The sequence below is a fragment of the Vidua chalybeata genome, chromosome 2, assembly GCF_026979565.1.
Source record: "Vidua chalybeata isolate OUT-0048 chromosome 2, bVidCha1 merged haplotype, whole genome shotgun sequence".
Taxonomy (NCBI): domain Eukaryota; kingdom Metazoa; phylum Chordata; class Aves; order Passeriformes; family Viduidae; genus Vidua; species Vidua chalybeata.
Genome location: NC_071531.1, coordinates 107549525 through 107575708, shown reverse-complemented (window position 1 = coordinate 107575708; position 26184 = coordinate 107549525). Strand labels below are relative to the sequence as shown.

Here is a 26184-nt window from a genome sequence, read left to right as displayed (position 1 = left end):
ATGGTTTTCCTAAAGGTAGGAGGAGTTGCCATCAACTTCAGTGGACTTAAATCAGCCATGAATTTCAGTGTCATTAGATTTCTCCTATAAAGCACAGATCAGTCAGCTCCTTACTTTTGCCAACTGCAAAGTTCTTTACAAACTTGTCAAAGTCAAATGCAAATTATAAGTAGGCTTATTTTGTCTGTCTCTGCAGAGAAGGATTTTAATGGCCTTAAGTGTGTAGCAACAGGTTGGGACAAGAACTAAAGGATAAATAATGCAGTTGAAAACAGAGTGTCATTCGAACATGCAAATGAAATTATGGGAGATGGAATTTAGCCAAAGAAAACAGTGCTAACATCCTGTCTGTTGTTATGAAAAGTAATTTAGAAATATCTAATGTTCACAGATTATCAGAACTTCAGGTTTATATTTCAGCTACCAAACCAGTTTTTAAGTTGCGTGAGCCCCATGCCACTGCTGAACAGATTTATGACATTTAAAATTATGGCTAAAGCAGATCCCCGAAATACAAGATAACTTTTACCTCTTTTTTGGGTAATGGAACACTACCATTCTTTTTTTTTTTTTTTTTTAGTGAATACTGAGACTGGTTTATATTTTTATGTGCAGTATAATTAAATAACCCATCAATAGCACCTAATTTCCATTGTGTGAAAGACGTATTAAAATTGACATAGACAATGTGTTTGCTTTACCCTACTGCTGGGCATCTCACAATTATGACACAGCACCAAGATGAGTTAGTGGCACACAAAAAATGGTTATTTAAGCAGGAGGTGTTTGTGAGGTTACCCCCTGATTGCCTACCTCCTTTTTCTCTGTCTTTAAATGCTGAAAGTATGAGGTATGTTACCCAGGCCTGGCAGTGGTGAAAGATGGAAAAGGTGAAATCTCTGCCTTGCCAAAGGATCTGGGAAGTCCTTTCTTTTTCCATTATCACTTCATAAAGACATTGGACTTGGAGAATGCCTGGAGGATAGCAGTGTGTAATATGCAATCCTTTCTCTGTTCTGAAAATACTGCGTTGTGTATCATTTTAAACATCCCTAGCTGTGCATCATTATAATGCACCCTGCCCTGAATAATGCATGCCTCCAACTTTAATTACTTCTTTAATTATTTTTAGTTTGTTTCAAAGCCTCAAGCAACTGCTGTTGCTTATATGATTTGAAAATTGCTTCCAGTTGCAGAAAGGTCTTTCCTGTTGTTTCTCCTGGCAGTGATTGCAGACCGGCCGCCCCCTGTCATTCGGCAGGGTCCTGTGAATCAGACTGTAGCTGTGGATGGTACTTTAGTACTGAACTGTGTGGCCACAGGCACTTTAATGCCCACTATCCTCTGGAAAAAGGATGGCATCCTCATTTCCACCCAAGACTCTCGCATCAAGCAGCTGGAGACAGGAGCACTGCAGATCAGATATGCCAAGGTAGCCTGAACTGGCAGATGGGTTTTCTTGTTTTGTTCCATTTTGTGCTTTCACCTCCAGGCATTTTTGATGTAGTGAACCCTATGTTTAGTATTAATGAAAAGTTACATAAATGTACTAAAATATTTGATACTTCATGTTTTCAGATAGTACATTCTTTATGCTTAACACCTGCCTAGGGCACATTATTTTTGTAACGAAAAATGCTGTAAAGAGGTATTAATTAAGGGGATTATTTGGTGTTTTAAAACATGAAGGGGAATGTATTTTAGTAAGACAAATCATTACATTATTTGGGCTTTAGCACTAATAGATTAAAATGATCTAATTAATTCAAATGTTTATAAAGAAAACCTTTGTTTAGCATATTCAGTAATAGAACCACGTACACAGCTTTTTCATAGGAGCTTTTAGTGTTTAAACATGCTCACTCATCAGTGTAACATAGCTTAAAATGGTTAACCTGTCAAATACCTGACTTCCTCAGAGACTTATAGTACCTGGCCAGTATTGCTGCTGGTCATGCATTGCACATTTTAAAATGTTCTAAAATGTGAAGTTGTAGCATACTAGATATTCTCTGCTATCTTTTCTGTGGTTTGAAATTAAGTATTTTTTTTTATTTATTTTTTAGATTAGGCTGAATACATCCCTTTACCATATTCCCTAGAGTTGCCCTGCTGCCAATTACAAGTTAGACTGGCTTAGAGCTTGAATCTCTGATTTTTGATCACTTCCATTCAGTTCATCTGCTGAGGCTGGGACCTGAGGAGGATAGCATTTCTTTTTAGGGGAAAAAAAAAGAAACACTTTGAAATGTGATTAAGTCACATATGGGCAAATAATCCAACATTGAGAACTGGATGAGGATAGCATATGGAGATTCTTTTTTGGGTCTGCTGTAGAGTGAAATTTATACTAACACAGGGAGCCCCATATGTACCCCGTGCAATATTTAAGCTTTGCTTTAAGGATGACAAGTTCTCCAGTGCTCCAATCCTGATAAATCCCCGGGCATTATTTATGTAGAAGGTTGACAGTTGCATGGGGTCTTGTCATCTGAATTCCTTCTCAATTTATTTGTTAGGACCTCTGCAGAGTAAGGAATAAATGCTACAGGAAATGGCCTTCAGTTTGCTCATTACAGAATAGTTAACATTAAATTAAAATCTGCATTTCTGATTCTTTTGTGACTGCTCAGAAATAAATACCTATTTTTGTTTTGTCAAAATAGTAACTTCTAATGGAAGGAGTTTCTTCTGCAAAGTTTTTGCAGGCTAATACATTTATCCATATTCATGGGGGAACGTAGAGAGCTGTAATTACTTTTCTAGCCCACTGAGTGCCTGATTGTTTCAAATATTTATTCTTCTTTTCTCCCATTCAGCTGGGCGACACGGGCCGGTACACCTGCATTGCCTCAACCCCGAGTGGCGAAGCGACGTGGAGCGCATTCATAGAGGTCCAAGGTAACTCCATCAGGGTTCCTCTGTGCGGAGAAAATGCATGAAGGAAAACCAGAAATTGCAATGCAGAAGTTACCTGACTCTGTCATAAATTGCCAGTGCAGATGTGAGCAGCATTTAGCTTACAGCTGCTTCCTGTCCATGCTCAGCATTTCTCTCTCCTTTTCTCAGAGTTTGGAGTCCCAGTGCAGCCACCAAGACCCACTGACCCAAACTTGATTCCTAGTGCTCCATCAAAGCCCGAGGTTACAGATGTCAGCAGAAATACAGTAACGTTGTCATGGCAACCTAATTTGAATTCAGGTGCAACACCAACCTCTTACATAATTGAGGCCTTCAGGTGTGTGAGTCTCGTGTGATCTTGCTGTCTCTGTGTTTACGTGTAATGTGTTGCTAAAGAACCACGTGCTAACCTGCTGTTGTGTGTTTTATCCTTAGCCATGCATCAGGGAGCAGCTGGCAAACTGTAGCTGAAAATGTGAAAACTGAGAGTTTTGCAGTTAAAGGGCTAAAACCTAATGCAATTTATCTCTTCCTTGTGAGAGCAGCTAATGCATATGGGCTGAGCGACCCAAGCCAAATATCTGATCCAGTGAAAACTCAAGGTAAGTTTTTGATACTGAGCATTTTGGGTGTCCACAGCAGCTGTCACAAGTTGACTAAGCAATACCAGATGCAGGAATTCTGGTAGCTTTGGACTGTCTACCTATCCTGGCTATAATATATACTACAGTAAAATGCAGTGCTAAAACTTGCATTTCTCTGTAATACAGATTCTGACAGCATGTTGCATTGCCTAAGGGAACCCTAGTATCTCTTATCCAAAGGTAGTTACAACTTGCAGAATAGCTCTTGCTAGCAGCCAAGGTAATCCCTGTGTTTTTGAGTTCCCATACAAATCCTCAAACTCCATGGAAATGTTATTACTATGTCCAGTGAATCAAATAAGGCTTAAGACTGAGACAGGGAGAGAAAGAGCATGTAATCTAAGTTGATTTCTGCTGCAATAGGAAAGGGAAAAGTTGAAAATTTGCAGGAATTTGGCACCATGAACCAGTAAAGAGGTTTTGGCAGTATGTTACAAAGTGTTTCCATAGTACAACTGTTGGAAGTAAAATAGGGTAGAAAGAAGTGCTTACAGATAGCCAAGTGGAAGAAAAGTCTGGGTAGAAGTGAATGAAGGAGTCATCCACTTACTCCAGCTGTGACTGAAGTCCAGCTATGGACTGAGTCCAGCTATGTAAAATTAAAACTGTCTTTCTATTCACTGTAGCAAATAAATGACACTCAGGATGATGTACAGGGAATAACGCACTGCAGCTCTGAAACCTTCATTTTTCCAGTAGAAAAGCTTAGATTCTTAAGAAGGGGAAAACTAGACACACTGTTTTTCAAAGAAAAAGTGATGAGATCGTACTTTTGTTTGTTTGTTTATTTTTCTGATCTTCCTACTTACTGAAGAAATTGACCCATTGGCTTATTAAGAGTGTCTGTGCTGTATGTTTGTTTCTTTGTTTGTGTAAGTAAGTACATGATAGTTTTTGAAAGGAAGTTCTCTAAAGGAAACAAAGCGTTTTTCTTTGGGGACTTCTCATGTTTTCTGTAGTTGGTCTGAAAGCAAGTCTTTCTCTTCTCCCCTGGGGAGTGACCAGTTTCACATTGCTGTCTTTTGGTATTATGCATTTCTCCTGATGGGTGACAATTTCAGTGGATATATATGGACAGCAGAGTCACAGCCCCATGGAAAATCAGGATTGCACAGGTTCTCAAGTCTGTTACCAGGGAGAGATTTAATAACCTCTTAACGATTCCTGATTTCTGGGGATAGAGCTGCACAAGCCTGTTTTTCATGTAGTGTAGTTTCATTTCTGGAGATGAGAAGAGGTATTGTGTCTGTCCCAAACTGATTACTGACCTGATTCTGAGAAACAGCAAATGTTCTGTTCACTCAGCTGAGTAGTTTATAATGACATGGAAAAGCTTCACTGTTCTCTGGGTACCTAGAAGAGCTGAAAACCCAAAAGCCACACAATATTTCAGTGAAAATAATAACTAACACATAAACTTTTCTCCAATTTTAAGAAATGTAATCAAGTGTCAAGTCTTTTAGACCAGTTCTGCTCTTCTTCCAATATAATTTCATTTTTGTTTGAGTTGTGGTCTAGCTAAGCAAGTTCAAAAATTTCCAGTTGGCATTAGTCATGAGGGCGATATAGTCTGGTCCTAACTGCTTGTTCAGTCCACAAACCAAGATGAAGGTAGATTACTGCCTTCAGTGCCTTCATCCCTTCAGCACTGCCTTCCTAGTACCTTCATCTTCACACTTTACAGACAGTAACAACCTCATTCCTGAGTGTTTTCACAGACAGTCCCTGTCTTGGAAGCTTGGAGCCGAAACAAGAGAGCACACACATCATTTTTTAGCACAAATGTGCAAATGGCTGAGCCTGTGAACAGTTTGATCCATATTGTGGATGACTCATCTCTTCTGACTAGCAAAGCTAGAACTAATTATTCCACTGGCTTTCCTGTTACATTCTGAGCAGGCTGATATTTAGGCAATGCTCCCAAACAGAGGCTTTTATCTTTAATGCTTTCAAACTTTGGGAGGAGGGAAATACTGTGATAATGGACTGTTTGCAGAACATACTACATGGGGATATAGCAGTGACTCCGTGGAGGATTTTTTTTGGTTTTGATCTTTTGTTATTACCAATGTTGCTTGCTAAGAATCCAGATTTTTCACTTACTGACTACACATTAACCTCAATAGTAATCACTGCAAGTACCTTTTATGAATTTCCACTCATAGAATTTTAACCATAGTCATCATGGTATTTGTTTAAAATGAGGTGATCAAGGAGTGAGATGTGAATCTAGAACAGAAACTGTTACTCTGCTTTCCATAGTACATGCTACCCTCTTAGTGATTACCCTGTAAATTCTACACGTCTGACAGTCATTCCATTTCAGTTAAATGTGCTTTCCAAGGGCTCAATATGCAAAAAATATGTGTTTTCATCATACTGTTGCGTGTTTTGAGAGGAATTTGTGCCTTCATGCATATGAATAATCCTTCCAGCAATGGGATAGACCAAATATCAGACGATCCAGACAGCCTCAACTGGGCTCTGCCTCCTGTTTACAGAAGCCTCTTGCCATTAGAGAAGCTGCAGCCATATGACTAATTTATCTTTTCTCTGGTTGTTAACATTATTTTGTGGTAACGCCAAGTAAGTTTGTCACGAATTTATCTAAAGATACAGCTTCTTCTTTTGCTGTTCTTTATGGGTTTCCTGGTCTCTTGGAATTGGCAATGGGCAGTAGAATATTTTCTCTTCCCAGCAGGAAAGAATAAAGAGATGCTGTTGTAGCCATTTACCAAAGCTGTCCTTGAGTGTGGTGTGGTGTGTCTTTTTGTGCAACATTACCCTCACGTTTCTGTCAAAGGAAGTGCAGTGTCTTGAGTTGGTACTACCTAAACTTTGGTGATTTGCTCAAGAAAATGCTTCATGTAGTTTTTTCTTATATGAATAAGAAGTATTTAGGTTCAACTTCATTAGTGATATTATCATATATTTTCTGACACACTCATTTGTATTTGCATGTGTTTATTTCAACAATCCTGTGTACTTGTGAGAATGGAATCTTAAATTATTGCAGATGTCCCGCCAACAAGTCAAGGTGTGGATCACAAGCAGGTCCAGAGAGAGCTGGGTGACGTGGTGCTACACCTGCACAACCCTACTATCCTTTCTTCCTCCTCAATCGAAGTTCATTGGACTGTGAGTACAAATCTGTACCCTGCTGGTGGTTACATGTGCTGCTGAGATGTCCTGCTTCCACTGCAGTGGGGTCACACTTCAGGAAGCTGAGTAGTTTGTATGCTAGCAAATGTTTTTCCCTGGGAAGAGTACTACTTGTGCTCTGTTTTCCTACTTCCTTAAATTTTAACCATTTTCTCCATCTTTGTCTCCATAGAGACTGCTGTTTATAATAGGGTGAGGGTTTCAGAGTCCTCTTCTGGAAGCTAAAGGACCTCCTCAGTCATATCATTTGAAGCCTTTCCACTGATTCAGTAGGACTTGTATCAGTCCCTTAATGAGATAACATGGGCAATTCCCTGTCTGTCAGTCCCCTGTAGAGAGAAATACTGCATAATTCTGTTTGAAAGTGTTACCTCCCTGCTACAGACACACTGACAAACACTCCCAAATCAGATAGCCTTCATCTGAACCTCTCCTTTCCTGTGGTGCCCTGAGGACAGGTGGTGCAGGGAAAAGAGGTAAAAAAGGCAGTGTCACATTGATATTGCTCTGGCAGCAGGAAAGCAGGAGGTTGGCCATATGGAGGACATAGCAGAGAAACTGCGAGACTGAGGAATGTAACTCAACAACCAGTTTTAAAATGAAATGCAGAATTAAGAAAATGTTGGGGATATAATTATACCATGTACAGAAATAAAACCATAAGGAGTGAGCTTTGAGGTCTTTGTGGGACTTCCATCTGAACATTCCAATATATTGGCAGGGACAGTGTGGGACAGCATGGGCTGTAGCTCCTGCCATGTCATAGCAGAATATTTTGAACAGGAACAAAAGGCATTTTGACTTTGCAGAAGAGCCATAGCCCAGAGGAGTCCTGATCTATGCCCAGGGCTCCTCGGTGCTGCAATAATGTCTGCTGTGTTGCACAGTAATTACACTCTCACCTGCAGTACAGCCACCTGCAGCAGGCAATCTCCTGTTTTAACTAATACATTAAAACATCTTTGAGGTTCCTAGCAAATTTTGTTTGACCTTTACTTACAGAACAACCTTTTCCAGACAGGCAGCTTTTGTCAGTCTCTTGGGTGGCCTGTGGCTTCTCTGCAATTTCAAAAATAAGCATTACCTCAGTTTCAGCTAACACATGCATTCTTTATGTGATTATTAAAAATGAAATGTGTTGCTCTTTGGGTTAAAATTGCAAGCACGCAGTTTTGTTATATCATTGTATGAGATTTTTGAAAACAGGAGAATTTGATGCACTTTAAAAATTTTATTGTGGTTGTTACTGGACTTCCTTATTCATCAGAAATTGAAACCAGCAGTTAAAAAGATAGTGAATGCTCCACAAAAGATCAGTTGTATAAGGTAGCTTTCTGTTTCAGCTACAGCCAAACATATTGGATCTGCCCTTGATTACACTCAGATCTCTTTCTCCATACATTTAGTATAAAATTTACTTAGTTTGAAAAGCACTCAGGACCACTGAGCATCAGCTTGATTTGCTTTTCCAAGTCTCATCCATGTTGCCATACATAGTTTTATGTTCCCTCTTGCAACTTGGCCTTTTCCTTCTAGCAGAGGGCCTCCCACTGAGTGGGTGGACATGGGGGGAAGTCTTTGGAGAGATCTGCCCTCTGACAGCCACAGTGCCAGCTGGTCACCCTCTCAATTTGCTTTCTCCAAAAAGGAGCAGGCAGGAAGTATTGCTCATTTCACAGGTTTTGGGAAGTTTCCACACCTCGGGAGAGTTGACAGGCTCTCTCTTTGAGCTCCATATTCATCACCCTGAGCCCTGGCACTGTAGATCTCCCTTTCCCATGTGTCCAGCCCTGCCCTGCAGATTCAGGTGGGCAGCAGTCTGACCTGTGCCAAGCTCTTTTGCTCCATGGATGCAAAGACTGTTCATGTCATGGAGCTGGGGCATGTTATACAATTTTGTTATCCCCCTTTAATGCCTTCCTAAATCCAGGGAAACCAGCACAGTTCTACCAGCATCAAAGAGATAAATGCACTTGTGAGTCAGGCCTGTAATTTGCTGCAATGCAAGGAGCTTTATTGCTTTGGCAGTGGTGTTTACTTTGAGTAACATGAGGGACAAGCCAGGGGCCGTGCACGGTGTCATGGGCATCACCCCTGGTTCCTGTCCATTTATGGATGTGTTCTGTGTTCTGCTCTCTTGCCAGGTGGACCAGCAATCCCAGTATATTCAAGGATATAAAATTCTGTACCGGCCTACACCAGCATCTTATGGAGAATCAGAGTGGTTGATCTTTGAAGTGAGGACTCCCACCAAAAACAGTGTTATCATTCCGGAGCTGAAGAAAGGTGTCAACTATGAAATCAAGGCCCGCCCTTTCTTTAATGAGTTTCAGGGAGCAGATAGTGAAGTGAAATTTGCAAAGACCCTGGAAGAAGGCAAGTAGGAGCTAGACTGTCTTCATCTTTCCTTTTTGAAGTAGCAGCCTGGCCGGCTTTCCTCTGATATGTTCATTATTTGATCTTGTTTGAAGTGCATGCTGTTTGAGAGCAGCAATCTGTGGCAGAGGAGACTGATCATTATGTGAATTGTTTGGTGACACAGAAGTAAATATTCTGAGCCAGGCATGAGAGACAGAGAGAGAGAGATGTGCAAAAATCCCCTCCAACACACAATGAGAAATGCGCTTTTTTATCTTCCCTGCAGTGTGTGCAATCCTCCCTGCTGAGTTCATGGGCTGGTCACAAGTGACTTCTGTCAGATTCAAGCACTTGCTAATCACTATCTTGAGTAGATAGCAGACACCACAGAAATCATCAAAGCAGTGTAGCTGGGGGAATGAAAACCATGATTTTTAGAAGGCTTTTTTATGTGGATCAATCAGTGAGACAAAATGGAAAGATGAATGAGGGTAACAGATAGAGTGGACTAAATAATGTATTTCCATCTCATACATGTGCTAAAAAGACAAGGTTCATAAAGCTCTTCCTTTTGTTGCTGCACAGGCATGATAAGTATGCAAGGTGGCCAGTGCCTCTGGATAGGAATTTGGGTGCTTCTGCTAGGATGTGCAACCTTTTCCTTTCTATCTTCTTCCCCCATTAGAAATGCTGTGTAGCTCCAGTGTATTGGTGCATGTGGTTGAAAAGGTGTGCATAGCTGCATTCATCCTATGCATCAGCTAAGCCTCCACTTTTTAGAAATATTATTTCAAATTCAAAACATAAATTATTATTATAAATACGTTAATATGAACACATTCTGTCCAGATTTTAATAAGTTTTATATTACTCATTATTTTTTACATGCTAGAGGAACTGAGATTTAGACTGGGGACTATATAGGATTTATTTTTCAAAACTGTTGATCCTGAGTAAGATGATTTGAGACCAGTGAAAAATTCAGTGCCCAGAACTGTGACATGCAGGTAATGGATATCTGAGAGTACAGTTTGGACTGTTACTTTTCCTGGCTTGCACAGCAAAACTACAGCAGAACTCAGAGCCTGGTTGTTGGGTCATACATTTTCCTTCTGTATCACTTTGTCGTGTGGGCACAAACTTCCCTCAGTGAAGGGTGGGGCACAAAAGATTGCATTTGTAGAGCCCAGAAACCCTCTTCCACTTGAACAGACTGGCTTGTGGGTGTGACAGACGTAACCATTCGACCCTTCTTTCCGAACAAGCAGCTCCGAGCGCTCCACCTCAGAGTGTTTCAGTAACTAAGAACGATGGGAACGGGACAGCAATCGTGGTCACCTGGCAGCCACCCCCTGAGGACAACCAGAACGGGATGGTTCAAGAGTACAAGGTACTGCTGGCACGGCTTGGTCCCCTGGCAGAGGGAGCGTGGCCAAGTAGTGAGGGAAGGGCTGTTCGTGGGTGCTTGGCTCCATCTTCTGGTTACTCAGAGAAAATGGGAGAGAAAGTCACTGCTTTGAATCAAACTCCGTATTTAGTGATTCTGCCTAGGTGGTGTCAGGCAATTAAAACAGCCTCCATAAATCAAAGCAAAGGGTCAACACTCTTAATTAAAACAGCTCCTGCCTTGCCTTCATTATGACTTGGGAAGTGCACACACAAGGAGAGAGGGAATCATACCTGTTTGAGAAGCACTTTGTGACTCTAAGACACTGGCCAAGGTAGTAAATATAAACAAGCTTTAATGAGATGAAAAGCTCAGGGATAATAATTAACAGTGTTAAGATCTGAGTAAATTATGCGTAACTGGGTAGTTAAAACAAATGGAAAACTTCCAAGGAAAGAATGTGCTTCTATGATAATAAATCTATTGGTGCATAGAAATTTTTTCTTTTCTTCCAAACACAGTTCTCATTATGTTATTTAATTTTTAACAAATTGAAAGTACATTAAAAATATTTAATTTTTGTTATTCATTTATGAACACAGACTGTATTTACAGTTGAAATTTTTTGTGATAATTTACATAGCAAAATAAATGAAGTTGATTTTTCCTAAGCAAGCTAGAGATGTTTTAAATGTAGATATCAAGTAAGCTTTGTAGCCATGGAAGGACAGGAGCTTTGGTTTTAGCCCCCTGCAAATGCACATTATTGAGACAATCTTTTAAATGAGAATGTCTTGGCTATTTTTCAGGTTTAAACACAATGCTATAAACCTGTATTCCTAGCCATCAAAACTCATTCTGATTTTTTTTTTTTCTTCTCAGTAAAAATGGGAAGAGATTTATAAGCTTCATGGTCAATTTAGAATAATAAAACCCTTTTCAGAACCTGGTCAACTGGTAAAATAAAATCTGTTTATGGCCTAGTTTTGGATATATAATACAATGTAATTGGAAAAAAAATACTTGTGAAGTTATTTTATTTAAAGCCAGACCTTGGGAATTATTTACAGCAAGAAACTGCATCAGAGGAATGTTAAGGTTGCAGTGACACAATGATAAAAGTCAGGAAATTCACATTTCTGAGTGGATATAATCCCTACCCCACCTCCCAAGATTTTGAGGTGACAAGCTACCAGGTGCTTAAGCAAGCACACTGTAGTGCTTATGTAGCAGTAGATGGAACAGTGGTACATTTTGCATCTGTATTTGTTGCATTGATGCCATTGTTTTCCTTTGTGCTTTTCACCATGGACAGAAAACCTACATAAAAAAATAATCTATGAAAATATATATGCCATTCCTACTTAAGCTGCTATATGCAATTACTGGTTTTGTCAAAAAAACTACAGATGTGCAGAACTGTTGATTTTGGATTAAGAACTAATAACAAGAAAAAATTCAAATAGAAGTCTTGTGATTTTTTTTCTTCCCCTTTTGTTTTTCTATCTTCTGTTTTCTCTCAGAAAAATTAAAAAAAAAAAGATATGCATATGTGGGGCAGTTCATTATTTTCTCAACAACTCAGATCAAAGGCAAGAGTGTACCTCTTTTAATTAAAGGATAAAATAAATAGAAAGAAGGATACTATCTTAATTGAAGAATTGTCAGTAGCAAACACAAAAACCCCAGAAATTCAAATTCACAGCATAAGTAATTTTCTCCTTCCCCAACACAAAGTTAGAAATTCTCTTGTTATACTAATTCTCTCTTCACTGATGGGTCTGTTATAATGTGAATTCATTCTTCTTTTATAACATTCTAAAGGTTCATGTTCACTTGCTTATTTATTTATACAGTCAAATGTAGGATGGCAAGTACTGAACAACTTGATGTTTGACCTGACATTCTTGTTTCATGCACTTCTCCATGTACTTGAGTGCCTAAGAACAAAAGCTTTTTTTTCTGAATTAGTAGTTCATGATTACAAGTACATAATAAATGGGTTTCATTGTTTGCACATGCACCATTTTACAAGGTATCAGTAATAATTTCTGTGAAAATGACTTAAGTCCAAAAGTAGATTTAAGTCTTTTGTTCCTCACTTAATTGAGTTCTTATTTATATAAGAGCATTTTTGTGCCCATCCTTTAGGATTCAAGAGCAGTATTAGTAATAGTTTTACTCCTAGCACTGATTGAAACAGTTTCTATGTAGTATCAGAACACAAAAAGGAGATTCTCTTCATGCGCTCTGACCTGCTCTGCAGCAGCACTTACACATATCCTGTGCTAGGATTTGATTTCAAAGGAACTTAAAATGCATTTCACATCCTCACTGTGTCCCACTAGCCTTGTTGCAGTCCATGGCATCCAGAGGAGGAAAAAGGGTCTTTATAATGTCCTGAAGGTGAGATAAAATTTCCACTGTCCAGGCAGAAAGGGCTGTACAGAAGGGGCTGTAGCAATTGTTCTACATGGAAAGTCTATCCCCCTCACCTGGCAGTCTCCACAGCAGCAGAATTGCACGAGGGATTTAAAGCAGCTATCTGGGTACTAAATCTTTTAGGAGCTCCATATGTTGAAAGTAAAATCTTCCCTCCCGTGTACAATCGGCCCAGGTTCTGATATGCTGCTGTTCTCAGCCAAGTTTGCTTCTTTACAGATAAAGTATTGAATTTAACTAATTTAACTTCCTGAATAAATGTTCTTTGTAGAGCAATACATTTGTGGAAAAGGCACAAAAAGGAAATGGGCACAGCTTCATGATTTTTTTTAACAGATGTAGATTAGCTGCTGCTTCACCTTGAATAGCAGTTGGGAGTTCAGCCATCCTCCTAAAAGCACTTGCCACATCAGTGGTTCAGGCCTAAAGAGATAAGGATATCTCATCATATTGTTTCTCCCAGCCATTTAATGTCACTGGTATAATATATGGAGTTGTGATTTGAAGTCACTAGACCTGTATCTTGGTCTCAACCAAAAAATCTGATCTGATATCCCACCATTGTCTCAATTAGAAGACAGCATATCACTCAATATTTGCCCCTTGCTGCCATCTTAAAAAAAAAAAAAAAAAGAAAAAACAAAACCATTTGGATTCCAGCAATGACATCAGTTCTCTTAAGATGTCATGTGATTAAAGACTTGCTTGTGCACTTGAGTGACACATAATTCCTGAAGAAGAGAATTGCAAATTCATTTAACTGCATGCTCTTACTTTGTTGTTTATGTGAATAGTTTTTGGCTGTGGGGCTTCCCTCATTTCTTCTGTGCTTGTAGTTTCATTAGCACTTGTTGAACTCTTAAATGAATTGTGATAAACTCATCAAATAATTGTAGTAGTTGGAGCAACTCTTTGGAACAGGAAGTGTCTTTTCAGTATTCATAGACGGCCTAGGACACCAATCCACGACTTCAGATGTTAGAACAGTGACAAAGTGTAAATTTCTTCATCCAGAAGGAAAGAATGTGATAACTTTCCTTCTTCTTACCCTTCAGAGCTGAATTTTGCACATTTACCTGTGCCATGCCTTTGCTTCCCTGCAGGTTTGGTGCCTTGGCAATGAAAGCCGATACCACATAAACAAGACAGTGGATGGCACCACCTTTTCCGTGGTCATCCCCTCCCTGGTTCCCGGTATCCGATACAGTGTGGAAGTGGCTGCAAGCACTGGGGCAGGACCTGGAGTGAAAAGCGATCCCCAGTTTATCCAGTTAGGTAAGCTTCCTGGTAACCCTGCCTCTTGGTTTGGGTGATTTCTGTTTGTTTGCTTTCGTCTTTTATGGCACCAGAAATACTTTCAAGACAAGTGAAATAGATACTGTTACTTGATCTCAGGAATAGCAGGATTTGGCATTTCTGGTTTTAAACTTGCCTCAGAACTGCATTCTAAAGGTGGGATTAAAACAACACAGGGGTGTTTTTAAATCTCCCAGTTCAGCAGTGCTTCTTAGTTGTTGACTTTTCAAAGTGAATTTTCACCCTTAAAAACTTGTAGGGGAGTATGAATCACTAGGTGTTGATCCTCTTTAGGGATGTAATTTGTCTTGACCAGGTTTTGTCATTACTGAAGCAAAAAAAAAAAGCATCCTAAAATTAGGCACAATAAATATCAACTGTGTGGGAAAGCTAGTGAGTACAAGCAAAAAGATGTACACAAATGATTTACTAAAATTTGACCTTCTAATCTCATTTGCACCAAACATCAGTGTCATAGATGTTGACCAGGGACATTGCTCCTGGATGTTTCTGGGAAAAAATGCATCTTCAGCTATTGGTTAGCTGAAGATTATTTAAAGTAGCTTTAAGTATAGTCATATGCTGCTTTATAGTATGCCTGGAGCAAAATACCTTATCATTACAGTGTATAATTATGAAAGCAAGCTCAGTATGTGGCTTTGGACTTTATGTCCTGTGTGTCTCTGTATCATTAGTAGACCTACCGTCTTATTTCACTTGTTGTATTTAAAAATCTGTAATTAAGAGCATGTGAAAACAAGACAGAGCAACTAATATGGAAAATGACTTGTACATTTCCTTAGGTATTAAAAGGAAGGCCATTTTTAGGTTACTTAAATTAGACAGGCATATGATTCCCAATTACATTGATGGAGATTTTACAATAAAATTGCACACAGCTTGTATGATATTCCATTATTATGGAATTATTACAGGAAAAACCCTGTAGTTATTTGTTGGATTGTTCCTCCCTACAGCCAGCTACCATTCACAGCTTTCTACAGCCAGTCAAAATCAAGCTTATTCTATATGGTTTAGGTTTTGAAAATTCTGCATTAGTGAGATTTATGAGGAGAACCTCCAATCTTCAAAGCCAAGGACTCCATAACCACTTATTCTTTTTTTCCCTTTTGTCTGATGATAAGCAAATTCTAAATGAAGATGAATTTTATAATGGAACTGAATCACACTGAAGTTTGTTAAGTGGAAAAGGAAACAAATGAGACTGTCAGGGTAAGGGTTTTGCCCACTTCTGGGTTCCTGGCCTTTATTGTTACTATGTTAGGAAACACGAAGTGATCCCACACCTTGAAAGGTGTTCAGATGTGCAAGTCTGGTAAAATACATGTATTTCCCCATAGTTGGAGTTTGCTTTCACTGCTTGCCTCTAATTAAGTGGCACGGCCAAATCTAGGTGTACTGTAGTAAATCCCATAATTTGGTTGTTACATGGCAAAGATGTGGAGACAGGCATTTTGTGGAGATCCATGCCACAAGAAACAGAACAATGAAATATCTAGATGGTGCCGCAACCCTTTCAGCAACTGCAGGAGGCTGCTGAAAATTAGTGCTTAAATTAAAAACTTAGCACTCTTTGGTAGCACAGATCGACCTAAATCATCCAGGTAAAAGAATGGCTGCAGATTATTCAACTCTGCCCTGTGATGCAAGTTCTCCTCCAGCCCCCTCAAGGAATTGGATTCCTAGTTCTTAGAAGTGCTCCCAGCATGGGGGTGGAGCAGAGTTTTCTGGGCAGCTTTCTGAAGAGAGAAAATTAATTTGTTGATGTCATCAATTGGCACTTTTTACCAGCAATAAATTACATTGTTACAGAGAGAGGGAAGGGAGGCCAGGGAGGGGGAGGAAAGAGGACTAAGATGCTCCTTGTACAAGGTTTGAAACAGTCCTGGCGAGCTGTATGGATGTGCTCCAAGAACTGTGTGACAGCTTCACGTTACTATATTTCTGACCCTGCTCCCAACCATTCCTTCAGGAAATCTTTTCCTGATACCTGAATTAGTGCAGTCCTTCATTTAAAAAAAAAAATATAAATAGGAATTCCACATGTGAAAACAGAATATACTGTGTGATTCTAAGGTTCACTTTTTAAATAAGAACTTTTCATTAAAATCCAACATCTATCTCCTTATAATGTGCTTTTTTTGTACAAAAACGTGAGACTGGGCTGTGACTGGGTCTCCTCTTTGAGCCTGTGTGCTGTGTGGGGTGCTCCCAGGTTTGTGACATGCCTGGGCAGAGTCTCAGCTGGGTGTGTGACAGGAGGAAGCTTCACCTTTGCAGGAAGGAGAGGGGAGGACAGGAGACATTGGATTCCCCAGGAGCTGAGGCGTGTAGTTGCAGTCCTATGCATCAGCTGAGCTGTGATAAATGACCTTGTGCACACGCTTAACCTGTTACAAAGACAGGTACAAATTGTAATCTCAAAGCTCTTTCATTTTCCACGTCTCTGCTGACATGAAGCAGCTCACTGAGCTGTAGTACCCCAGACTTCCCATGCCACCAGGGACAAGCCAACGAAATAACTTGCTTGTTATTCATAAAATCATGAGATCAACGGAAAAATTACATGTCTCCTTAAAACACCCTGCATGAAGCTTCTGGATTTGCGTCTTGGTTTTTGAATGGCCTTTTAATGCTTTCTGTGGAATTCCACGCTGAAAAAAAATGTTCGTTTATTTGTTTTAAAAGAAAAGATATTTTACATAAAGAAAGACTGCAGAAGTTTTCATGTTAAGGAAAAAAAATTCATGCCACCTAGCCACAGCTCACTAGATTATGCCTATAACAATGTGCTGTGGAGAAACAAAATCACAGAATTTCAATAGAACCTTTTATTTCCTTGTCACAACATGTAACTTAGAGGCGTTGTTTACAAAAATGCTCTGTACAGAAAGACGAGAATTAGCGAACAATGTTTTGCTGAGCTGTAGCCTAGCTTTTGCAAAGTGATGGGATACTGCCTGTGGTACCTTGGCAGCATTACCTATGCTTGTTGACAGGTAAGTAGTGACATTGGAACGTGTTGTGATGTATTTTGTTTCGGGTACCAGAGCTTAGAAGCCCCACAACTGCAGTTAATGTTACTCTTAAACACATGATTTGTGTGAATATGTGGTATGCAGTTATTTCTTAAGAGATGTCTGCACAGTTACTGTAAATGTTAATGTATTATTCAACCAGTGGATGTCTGAAGTGTACAAAACACAAGAAAGTCTCATTGAATCTTCATTATTCTAATTGCTTCATTTAGGAGATATGATTTGTGAACTACCTAGCATTCCTTCAGGATATTATTCTGTCAGCCCTTAAGGTACTCTAAGTTTGATAGTTGTAAGGAGTTTTTTGTTGATATTTTTGTTTGTGGCCTGCAAACAACTTAAGAAAATAATCTTTATTTTTACCCCTCACACTAAACCCTTCCAAATCAGTTTGGTGCTGTCACCTCAAGGTGTATGTTGTAAGACTAAAGTGCACAATTGATACTTTATCAGTTTCAGAAACATACATCTAGAAAGGAGACAAAACAGCATATTCTTACCTTGGTAATATTTCACCAAATAATTTTCATATTGCATCAGGCACATATGTTTGAGATAACACTCAAACAATATGTTACAGTTTTCAGTTTTTTTGCAAGTTTTTAATTGCCAGAATTAGCAATGTCACCACCATTTAGATATTCCTACTCAGGGTTTGTACATTTTGTATACTGAATGAGACATGCATATGGAAAAGTACCATTCCATAGGTCATATTTGTACAAGGCAAAGTTAAGTTGCTTTCACACCTGGAATTTCCTGTCTTTTTTTAATCTTTGGCATTCCAGACATAAATGGATATTAATATTTTATTTATCATTTCACAACTTAAATGTTAGCTTTCACTTTATTATTTTATATGAATATTTAACATTAGAGTATTAGAGGTTCCAGTTCTTCTCTATGGAAATTCTAATTAGTTTCCATTGAAGTTTGAAAGTTGGAGCTTCAAGACATTCAGATCGAGTACCTTGTGAGCAATAGCCATAGCAACTGTGATTAAAAAGAAAGCTCTTATCTTGGGGTAGAAGAAGGGATGAGTCACTGTGATAATATGCTGGTTTCAGGGAGCTGTGGGTTCAGCCTGCTCCAACAACTCTGAGGCATTTCCAAGTACATTAAATGCTGCGGCTGCTGCTCTGGCAGTAGGATGCACTTTGCCATAGAATGTTTATGTTCCCTTATTGTTTTGGCATGTCTCCCTGAAGAGTGCAAGCAGGAACAGGAATGTTCATTATGAACCTTTATATATCAGTCAAAGTTCCAGAAATTTCCTGGGATGAAGAAAAAGTAGGTTGTTTTCTTTTTAGTTCAAGAGTTATTTCCAGGACTGATCATTCAGGATCTCACTGGGCTATTAGGGAGAGGGAAGATGCCCTTCTCAAAGAAAGGCTTCCAAGATAATGTTCCTGGAAGTTTTTAGTGATGAGGACATCACTAAATTTCATTGTCTTTATATTTAGCTTACTTTCTATTTTTGAATTACAAGAGGAATAGGATGTAGTCAAATGTGAAAGCCCTTCCATCTCCTCTTACGCTGTTTATTTGCCTATATGTGAGCATAGATGCATTTTTCTCTTTCTATATGCATAGGTGTATACCAGCTAATGTAATGGCTCTAACAGTCCAGCCATATTCAGTGTGCCAGAGGCCTAATTTCTTAAAAGAAAGTTCATTATTATGCTGTTCTTACACTTGCAAGTAAAATAATAGCATGAAATCAATGTTGATTTAAAATTAGTATAATAAACAGTCAAAGTTTCTTCAGGATTTTATAATAATCAGACACATGTTGACTGAGCAATGCAAACTGTTTATGTATAAAAGTGCTGTGTTTCTGTATGACTGAATTGTTGACATGTTTAGAAAACATTCTTATTTGATTTTTGAGTTTGTGATTATTTTTTCTTCTGGATTTATTGTTTTAAAATATCCATTTTAAGGATGAGACCAAAAATATTTATCACTCTTATTCAGGACCAGAGGCTCTCCATAAATGTTTTATTCAATTCCATTAAGTTGTATAAGGGATTGTAGCAGTTTAAAAACACAGGAATTAGTCATTTTGAAAAGGAGACTGACGATGCAAGTTTTCATATCTTAATATGGCCTCAGCTGCAGAGAGACAAAAGATGAGATGACAGCTTTAATTCATTGGTCACAGTGTACTTTATACATTTAAGCCCATCTGGCCACTTGTGTGGAACTTCACTTGGCTGTCTCCATAAAATCTGAAGCAACCCATCTTAACCTTGCACAAATAGGCGTGAAATCTATAAACCCAGCAGACACAAAGAGTGTATTAGTAAGAAAAGAATGAGTCTGCCTGGTGAACTTTCAGGCTAGGCAGTGCACTTAGGATCACAGAAGATAAAGAGAGCTGAAATATGAAATAAAATTTCCAATAAGGTAGCAGTCAAAGGCGGGGGTGATTTCTCGGCAAAATAGATATTTGACTTCAAGGTCACAAAAACTGGAATCTGGAATCCTTTGCTGGGAGAAGCTGTTATTAATTTAACCTTTTCCATTCAAAAAGGTATCCTTTTCCAGAGGAAATAATTTCTTGTGATTCCATCTCTTGTTTGTATTGCAGTTTCTTATTTTGGCATAATGCAAGTTGCCATCATAAAAAAAAATCTGTTCACTGCTTACTTCATAAGGAAAAAATACTGGTTTTAAGGAAATAGGTTTTCATTTCTTATATAGCTCATATTAATAGAATTGATAACAGCACTTTTCTCCTTAAAACACTAATCTCTTATTCTGAATTTGATGTCCCTACCAATAGTATAAAGCAACTATCTCTTGGATTTATACAGAAGTAAAAGTGGGTATTTCAAAGACCAAGCTGTGGAATGTGTAAAGCGATATCTGCTCTGAGTGAAGGTTCTGAATTCTTGCCTGTGCCCTGTGCAGTAATGAAATTTCCAGTGAGCACTCACTATGGTGGTAAAGCATCAGGAAGGCAGTATTTTGGCTTTGAGTTGCTTCACTTCAGTCAGAAAGCTCAGTAACTGCGTCTTCTTACTGCTGTAAAGTTCAGTACGTAAAGAGCAGAAACGACCAATTCTTGAAGGTGTTGTCTCTATAAAAAAAAAAAACAAATTGATAGTCTGTAGAAAAATACATGTTCTTTATTTTGATGTGGGGTATTTAAGGCTAAACTGGTTTTCAAAAGTATGGCTTGTTCATTACTAATGAGACTCCTTGGCTGGTTTTAGCAATTCATAAATAATTTTTTAGTTATCCTTTAGCTTTTTCATCTGTATTTAAGAGGACAGGATTGGTTATTTTGTAATTTTACTTTTCTACATCCTTTTAAATGTTCGGTCTTATTTTTAATTGAAGTCAAAGTGAGAGACTGAGAGAGTGCAAGCAGTACATTAGACTGTGTAATACAAGATTTTGGTAATCTGTCAAGAACTGCTAGATTAAAATATCTTCCTCAATACCAACTTCATGTGAACATAGTTTAAATTTGTAACTGATTGTCAGTTCTGAGAGTGGATGTTTGGGGAGCTGACTTGTGCCCATTCACATTGCTACTCATGTTTCATACTAGAGCTTTTTTTCACTTGGTGTGTTTTTTGCTGATTTTCTGAGTAATTTTCTGAAGCTGATGTTGCTTTTTTAAAATGAAAGAAAAATAAGAAATAGCAGTCCACAGGTTTGTTATTTAGGAGCCTTTCTATTTGTATACCTAGTAGCCTGATATTAGCAGCTTTTGTAAGCAAACAAACGTCACTGATACTGGAGGTACCTGTCTTTTACAGAAAACAAACCACTTTTTTCTAGACCTGTAGAAGTGAGATTTTGAAGAGTAGTCTTTAAGGATCTTACCTTGAGAAACTGGACTGCAATTATGTCAGTCTCTCTTCATGCTGTATTTTACAGCTGTTCATTCAAATTAATTGGCTGTTACGGGTGTCTCTTTTTCAGATTCTCATGGAAACCCTGTGTCTTCAGAAGATCAAGTCAGTTTAGCCCAACAGATTTCTGATGTAGTAAAGCAGCCTGCCTTTATTGCTGGAATTGGTGCAGCCTGTTGGATTATCCTCATGGTCTTCAGCATCTGGTTGTATCGCCACAGGAAGAAGAGGAATGGACTCACGAGTACTTACGCTGGTATCAGAAAAGGTGCCCTATTATCTACTTCAGTCTGAAATAGGATAGCAAACAGGCTGCTGAATGCCTGTTTGCTGCCTATTTATTTTGTCATCAGTCTCTTGTTCTTCTCAGGTTCCAATAAGGAATTATCAGCTTGCTTCAGTACTTTCATGAAGTGTGGGTCAGGAGCCAGTGCAAAGAACAGCAATATTTACATAACGTGCTAAGTCTGGTTTTAGAGAATAAGTCTTGAGCTGAATGCCAGGAGTAGCCTTCCATAATGATACTCCTACAAATGAGAAATATAAAGATGGGTTTAAGGCCAGGAGCTTCCAATATGCCCTTGCTTTCTGACCCTATATCATCTGAAGAGGAACCATCTGGAGGGGATGGCAGCTCCTTGTCCCCCCGTCCAGTGCTTTGCCTGCTGCTGGGAGTGCTAACAGTGGTGTACATTGCAGTAACACCTCGGGTGCGGGTACTTGAATTTCTCCTGTTCTGGGGGAAGTGTGGCTGTTGGCAAAAGCACAACGGTCAGTCTGCTTTCCCAGACTCTTTCCATAAATGCTGTTGTGAGACCCTTGGCTGGGACTGAGTTCTGGGGCTATCCCATCCTGCATCTGTGTTTAGTTAGAACGGCAGCAGTGGGGCTGACCTGAAGCACTGCTCATTTTCATATTATTTCATGTTATTGATACTTCTTATACATCACATTGTCAGTGGTAAAGCAGTGCTTTGCAGTATACTCTCTGAGAAACAAAACTAAAATCTCTGCCTGGAAGATCTTCTGGAATAAAAACTTGACTCCTCCAGATCAAATAATTTCCAGGTTAAGCCTGGAAACTAAAGCTGGATTCAATGAGTTACATGTCATTCCATCTCAAAGCAGTACCTCATAGGTACTTGTAGAGTGAGAACCATAAATTTTGGAAGGAATCAGAAAATTGTAGATCCTGCTTTTGAAGAACTAGACGGATTATATTTGACATTTAGCAATCAGAAGACAGGCCAAGATTTAAAAGGTGGACACATCTTCGTGCATGAAAGGTGTCATGAGATTACATTCTTGAGTCCCCAAGAATGAATGTGTTACAGGCAAGACAGGCAAATCAAACACAAATGGTTTTAAACAGCAGCAATATGGTGCTGTGTAAAAGAAGCAGTGCTAAAAATAGCCAATGAGTGAGTGGAAACAGGGAAATACATCTGGAGTGTTGCAGAGCTGAGATGTCCTCCGTGCTATTGAAGTACCAGTGCTCACTGTGGGCTCCAGGCACAGTGATTGTAGTGGAGTTGCAGTCAAGGGAATTGGGAAGGAATTGCACCCTTGATTGTGTTCTGCTGGGATTTAGGGCAGGACAGCCCCCCACGTAGTGCTGCACTGGCCTGCACTGTTTTGTTTTACTAATAGCATGCTGCCACACTGCCTTTCTACAGCTCTATCACACTAACATCACTGTGCTTTCACCAGTACCTATGATTAAGCAAAAGGCATACAATTTGTCCTTAAAAATGGCTACTTCAGTGACATCAGCTATTGTTCAAAACAGCTGTGTTTTTATCTGTAAAAATATCTTTTGCGTAATTTGGGGGGAGTTTAAATGAAAGTGTACAGAAAAGTAGGGTATGTATCTCTGGTATCAAGTATTCTTCAAAGACAAAACCTATCTTTAGTGAAATATGAATTGCAAAGTAGTTTGCCACTCTGCAGTTCATCAAGTCATCACTGCAAGCCCAAACTTTCTTCAGTCTTGCATTTATTTATTTTTATATTTAGCTTCAGGCCTGTCATCTGTTAAAATAGTTCACTACTCCCACACATACATACTGTACTAGCAGTCTTACACTCTAAAGAAGAGTTTATTAATAGAAGCTCTAAGAATTAAGTCATTCTTTCATGTGGTAGCAATAGGATTTCTTTCAGTTGAACCTCTTCAGTTCCTTAAGAAACAAAACTAGGTCTAGTACTTAGCTTACAGAAGAGTAATGAGACAGTAGCTTAAGATTTTTTTCATGTCCCTTTGATTGCAAATTATTTTGAGGTTCTTGATTCTCTTTGGAATCAAACTCAGGTTTAAATGCCTGTTCTATTTTAATGAAAGCTTGTTACTATGGTTCTATATTTTGAATGTAACGAAATTAAACTTAACTATGTGAAAAGGCCTAGCTCAAAGAAAATACTATGGTATTGCCAAGAAAAAAAAAGCTTTGCTACAAATGGAGCCTAAAATGTCCAAATACTCCTTTTTTTTTTTTTTTTTTTTTTTTTTTTTTTCTTAGTATCATATCCCTGGAAATAAATTGGCTTGGTAAAAAGGGGGTAAAGCTACAGCATATCCTAAATTACAACAACAAGACACACTGTACTCCCCACAAACTTCAGAGTTCTTAAAAAAAAAGTTTCAGAAGTTGTTCTCTTAGCCAGAGCCTTTTCTTTCTGTTCTGGCTTTGCTGATCACCTTCTGTCTCCAGGCTGTTTTTAGTGAATATTTGATTGTTTCTGTTACCTTTTGCTGTCATTAGATCAGAAAGGGCAATGTTAGCCTTGTTCTGCCATCAGTGAGAGGAAAACGATACTGTCTTGTCAACAGGAGGGGGAGCATGTGCTAATAGGAAGAGCAGATGCTGGTGCTCTGTATTTGGATTAGAGTCCCTATTGATCCAAAGAGGATTTATAGTAGCTGTGAGAGAGAAGATTGTCAAGCAGTGTCATTGTTCTGTTGTTAACCTTTCCCTCTTGAAGCCAAGGGTTGGAAGGTAGAAAGGTGTTACATCTAGGGAGGTTTTTCTTTTTTGGTGGTTTTTTAAATAAGATAATTACTCTGTATAACAGTCTCATCTCTGGAAACAAAAATTAATTGCTGCAGTAGATTTTAGTGCCTTCATTGCAGTGAGAGTTGGTGCCATTCTTGATTCAGAGGCAGTAAAACAGCAGTTCTCTTTGTTCCTTTTTATGATTATTATTTCCTTACTGAATACTTAAGCGTGCCTATTAGTTCAGTATAATGAGCATTTACTTAGTGAACTGCAGATAAGATTCAATAGGACCTTGATAAGGCTTTGTTAAGGAATTTGTCATTCTGCATTCTAGAATGATTAATAGTGTGGGGGTTTTGTTTGTGCTAGGATTTTCAGAAAAAAACTTAAAATACCAAACTGAGAAGGATTTGAAAGGCTAAACCACAGTCTCATCCCCTCAGGAGCACAATAGAATACCAAGCTTTTTGCTTTTTTTGCCTTTTTTTTTTTTTTCCAGAATAGTACCTGCAGAGACAATCTTATTTCTGAATTGCAATTTCAGTTTTATTTTTATATCAATGTGATTGAGCTAGTGGGTTAGTTATATATATTTGTTTTATGTTCAGCTGTCTGCTAGATTTATACTAATGTGGTATGTTTCCCTTTCTCTCTTCAGCTTAATAACCAGTTTGTATTTTGTTTTGATTTTTCAGTCCCGTCTTTTACCTTCACACCAACAGGTATATATTTGCACTTTTCCCCCCTTCTTTGTTACTTAAGCATGTGTTTGTGGTACTATTTCTCTTTTTCTGACATAACCAACCAGCCCAGCTGTTCTGAAGGGGTTTCTTTAAACAATGTCATTAATGACAGGTATCATTATTTGTTCTCTGAGTAGTGTGCATTTGCTTTGTGGCTGACAGTATTTTCTATTTGTGTGTACCATTTCAAAGCACACCATTCCATGCCAGCATGCCATTTTGTAGCATGATCCTGTCAGCTTGTAAAACTTGGGCTCTCTTCCTGCATATTCCAAGGGAGTAGTGTGGCCTCTCACATCTAGAGATGCAAAAAGTGCTTCTGGTGAAGGACAAATGACTTAGCAGAGCCCAGATGCTGACTTGAAAGAGATTCAGTGAGATTATAGCTGGTGAAATATTTGTTCTGTTTCTTTCCTCTGAATCTGCATTAATCCAGTGACCTTAGAGTTGTCTGCTTTGGAAGATACCGAAAATCAAAGTGTTACAGCAGTTAGATTTCTTTGCTTGCTGCCTTAAATGGTATTTTGCTATGAAATTTTAAAATAATTATCCTGTTCAGCTTAAAAAGAGGTGCATTTCAGTGTGAGTTAAAAATCACCTTCTGTTTCATTTTGTTTAGACATATGCAAAATATGACATAATCTGAACCATGGCCCACCAAAGCCCATGAGAGCCTTTCCATCCTGTAAACCTTCAGCGGGTCTTACAGTCTGGCAGCTGAGCAGCTCATCCTCTGCAGCAGATAAAATCCAACACATTCTGTACCCATCAGTATTCTGCTTTTCTTTTAGCTACAGCCTGAGTGAGCAGACAGGTTGTTTCTTCTTCCTTTGTTCAAAATCCTCCATTTTCACAAGAGACCTGTGAGACTTGCAGGTTGTGTGTATCCAGGCAGGGTAAAACCCACCCACCCACCCCAGCTCTGCACACTCAGTTTCCCAGGGAATGTTAGCTCCTAATCAGCACTGTGCTAACCAGCACTGTGCTAATGTGGCCTCGGTGCAGCAGCTGAGTGACATCCTTCAGGCTGGACCACAGAGGAAGCCAACCCCGTGTGCCTGCACTCATCCCTGCAGACCGGGCTGGGCTGGGTTGGTCTGACCCTCGTGCTGATAATCAAACTGGAGGGTGCCTGCTCTCAGAATTCAGCCTGCTGAATACGTTCTGCTTCCTGTTCAGCATGAGCCAGAGTGGCCCTCAATGTTTCTGTAGGCCTTTGAGTGCCTCACTGGAAAATAATTCAAACTCTTTATTATTTTGCTGTTGCTTTAATTGGCTAAACAGAGGGCTTCTGTTGTAATCTCCGTTGTAGCACGCCACTGAAATTC

At 39.0% G+C, this 26184-nt stretch overlaps 1 protein-coding gene across 3 annotated transcripts in view; it reads left to right on the top strand.

Annotated features, from left to right (window-relative positions):
- Positions 1–26184, top strand: part of ROBO1 (roundabout guidance receptor 1) — a 292679-nt gene that overhangs the window by 233333 nt on the left and 33162 nt on the right. For 2 of the 3 annotated variants that reach the window (XM_053934340.1, XM_053934338.1), the window contains exons 9-18: positions 1227–1432; positions 2820–2901; positions 3070–3238; positions 3337–3503; positions 6562–6683; positions 8852–9083; positions 10334–10455; positions 13998–14169; positions 21189–21386; positions 24809–24835. In XM_053934340.1, the coding sequence (XP_053790315.1) occupies positions 1227–1432; positions 2820–2901; positions 3070–3238; positions 3337–3503; positions 6562–6683; positions 8852–9083; positions 10334–10455; positions 13998–14169; positions 21189–21386; positions 24809–24835 (1497 nt within the window). The remainder of the gene's footprint in view (positions 1–1226; positions 1433–2819; positions 2902–3069; positions 3239–3336; positions 3504–6561; positions 6684–8851; positions 9084–10333; positions 10456–13997; positions 14170–21188; positions 21387–24808; positions 24836–26184) is intronic. The other variant, XM_053934339.1, reaches the window with a different exon arrangement.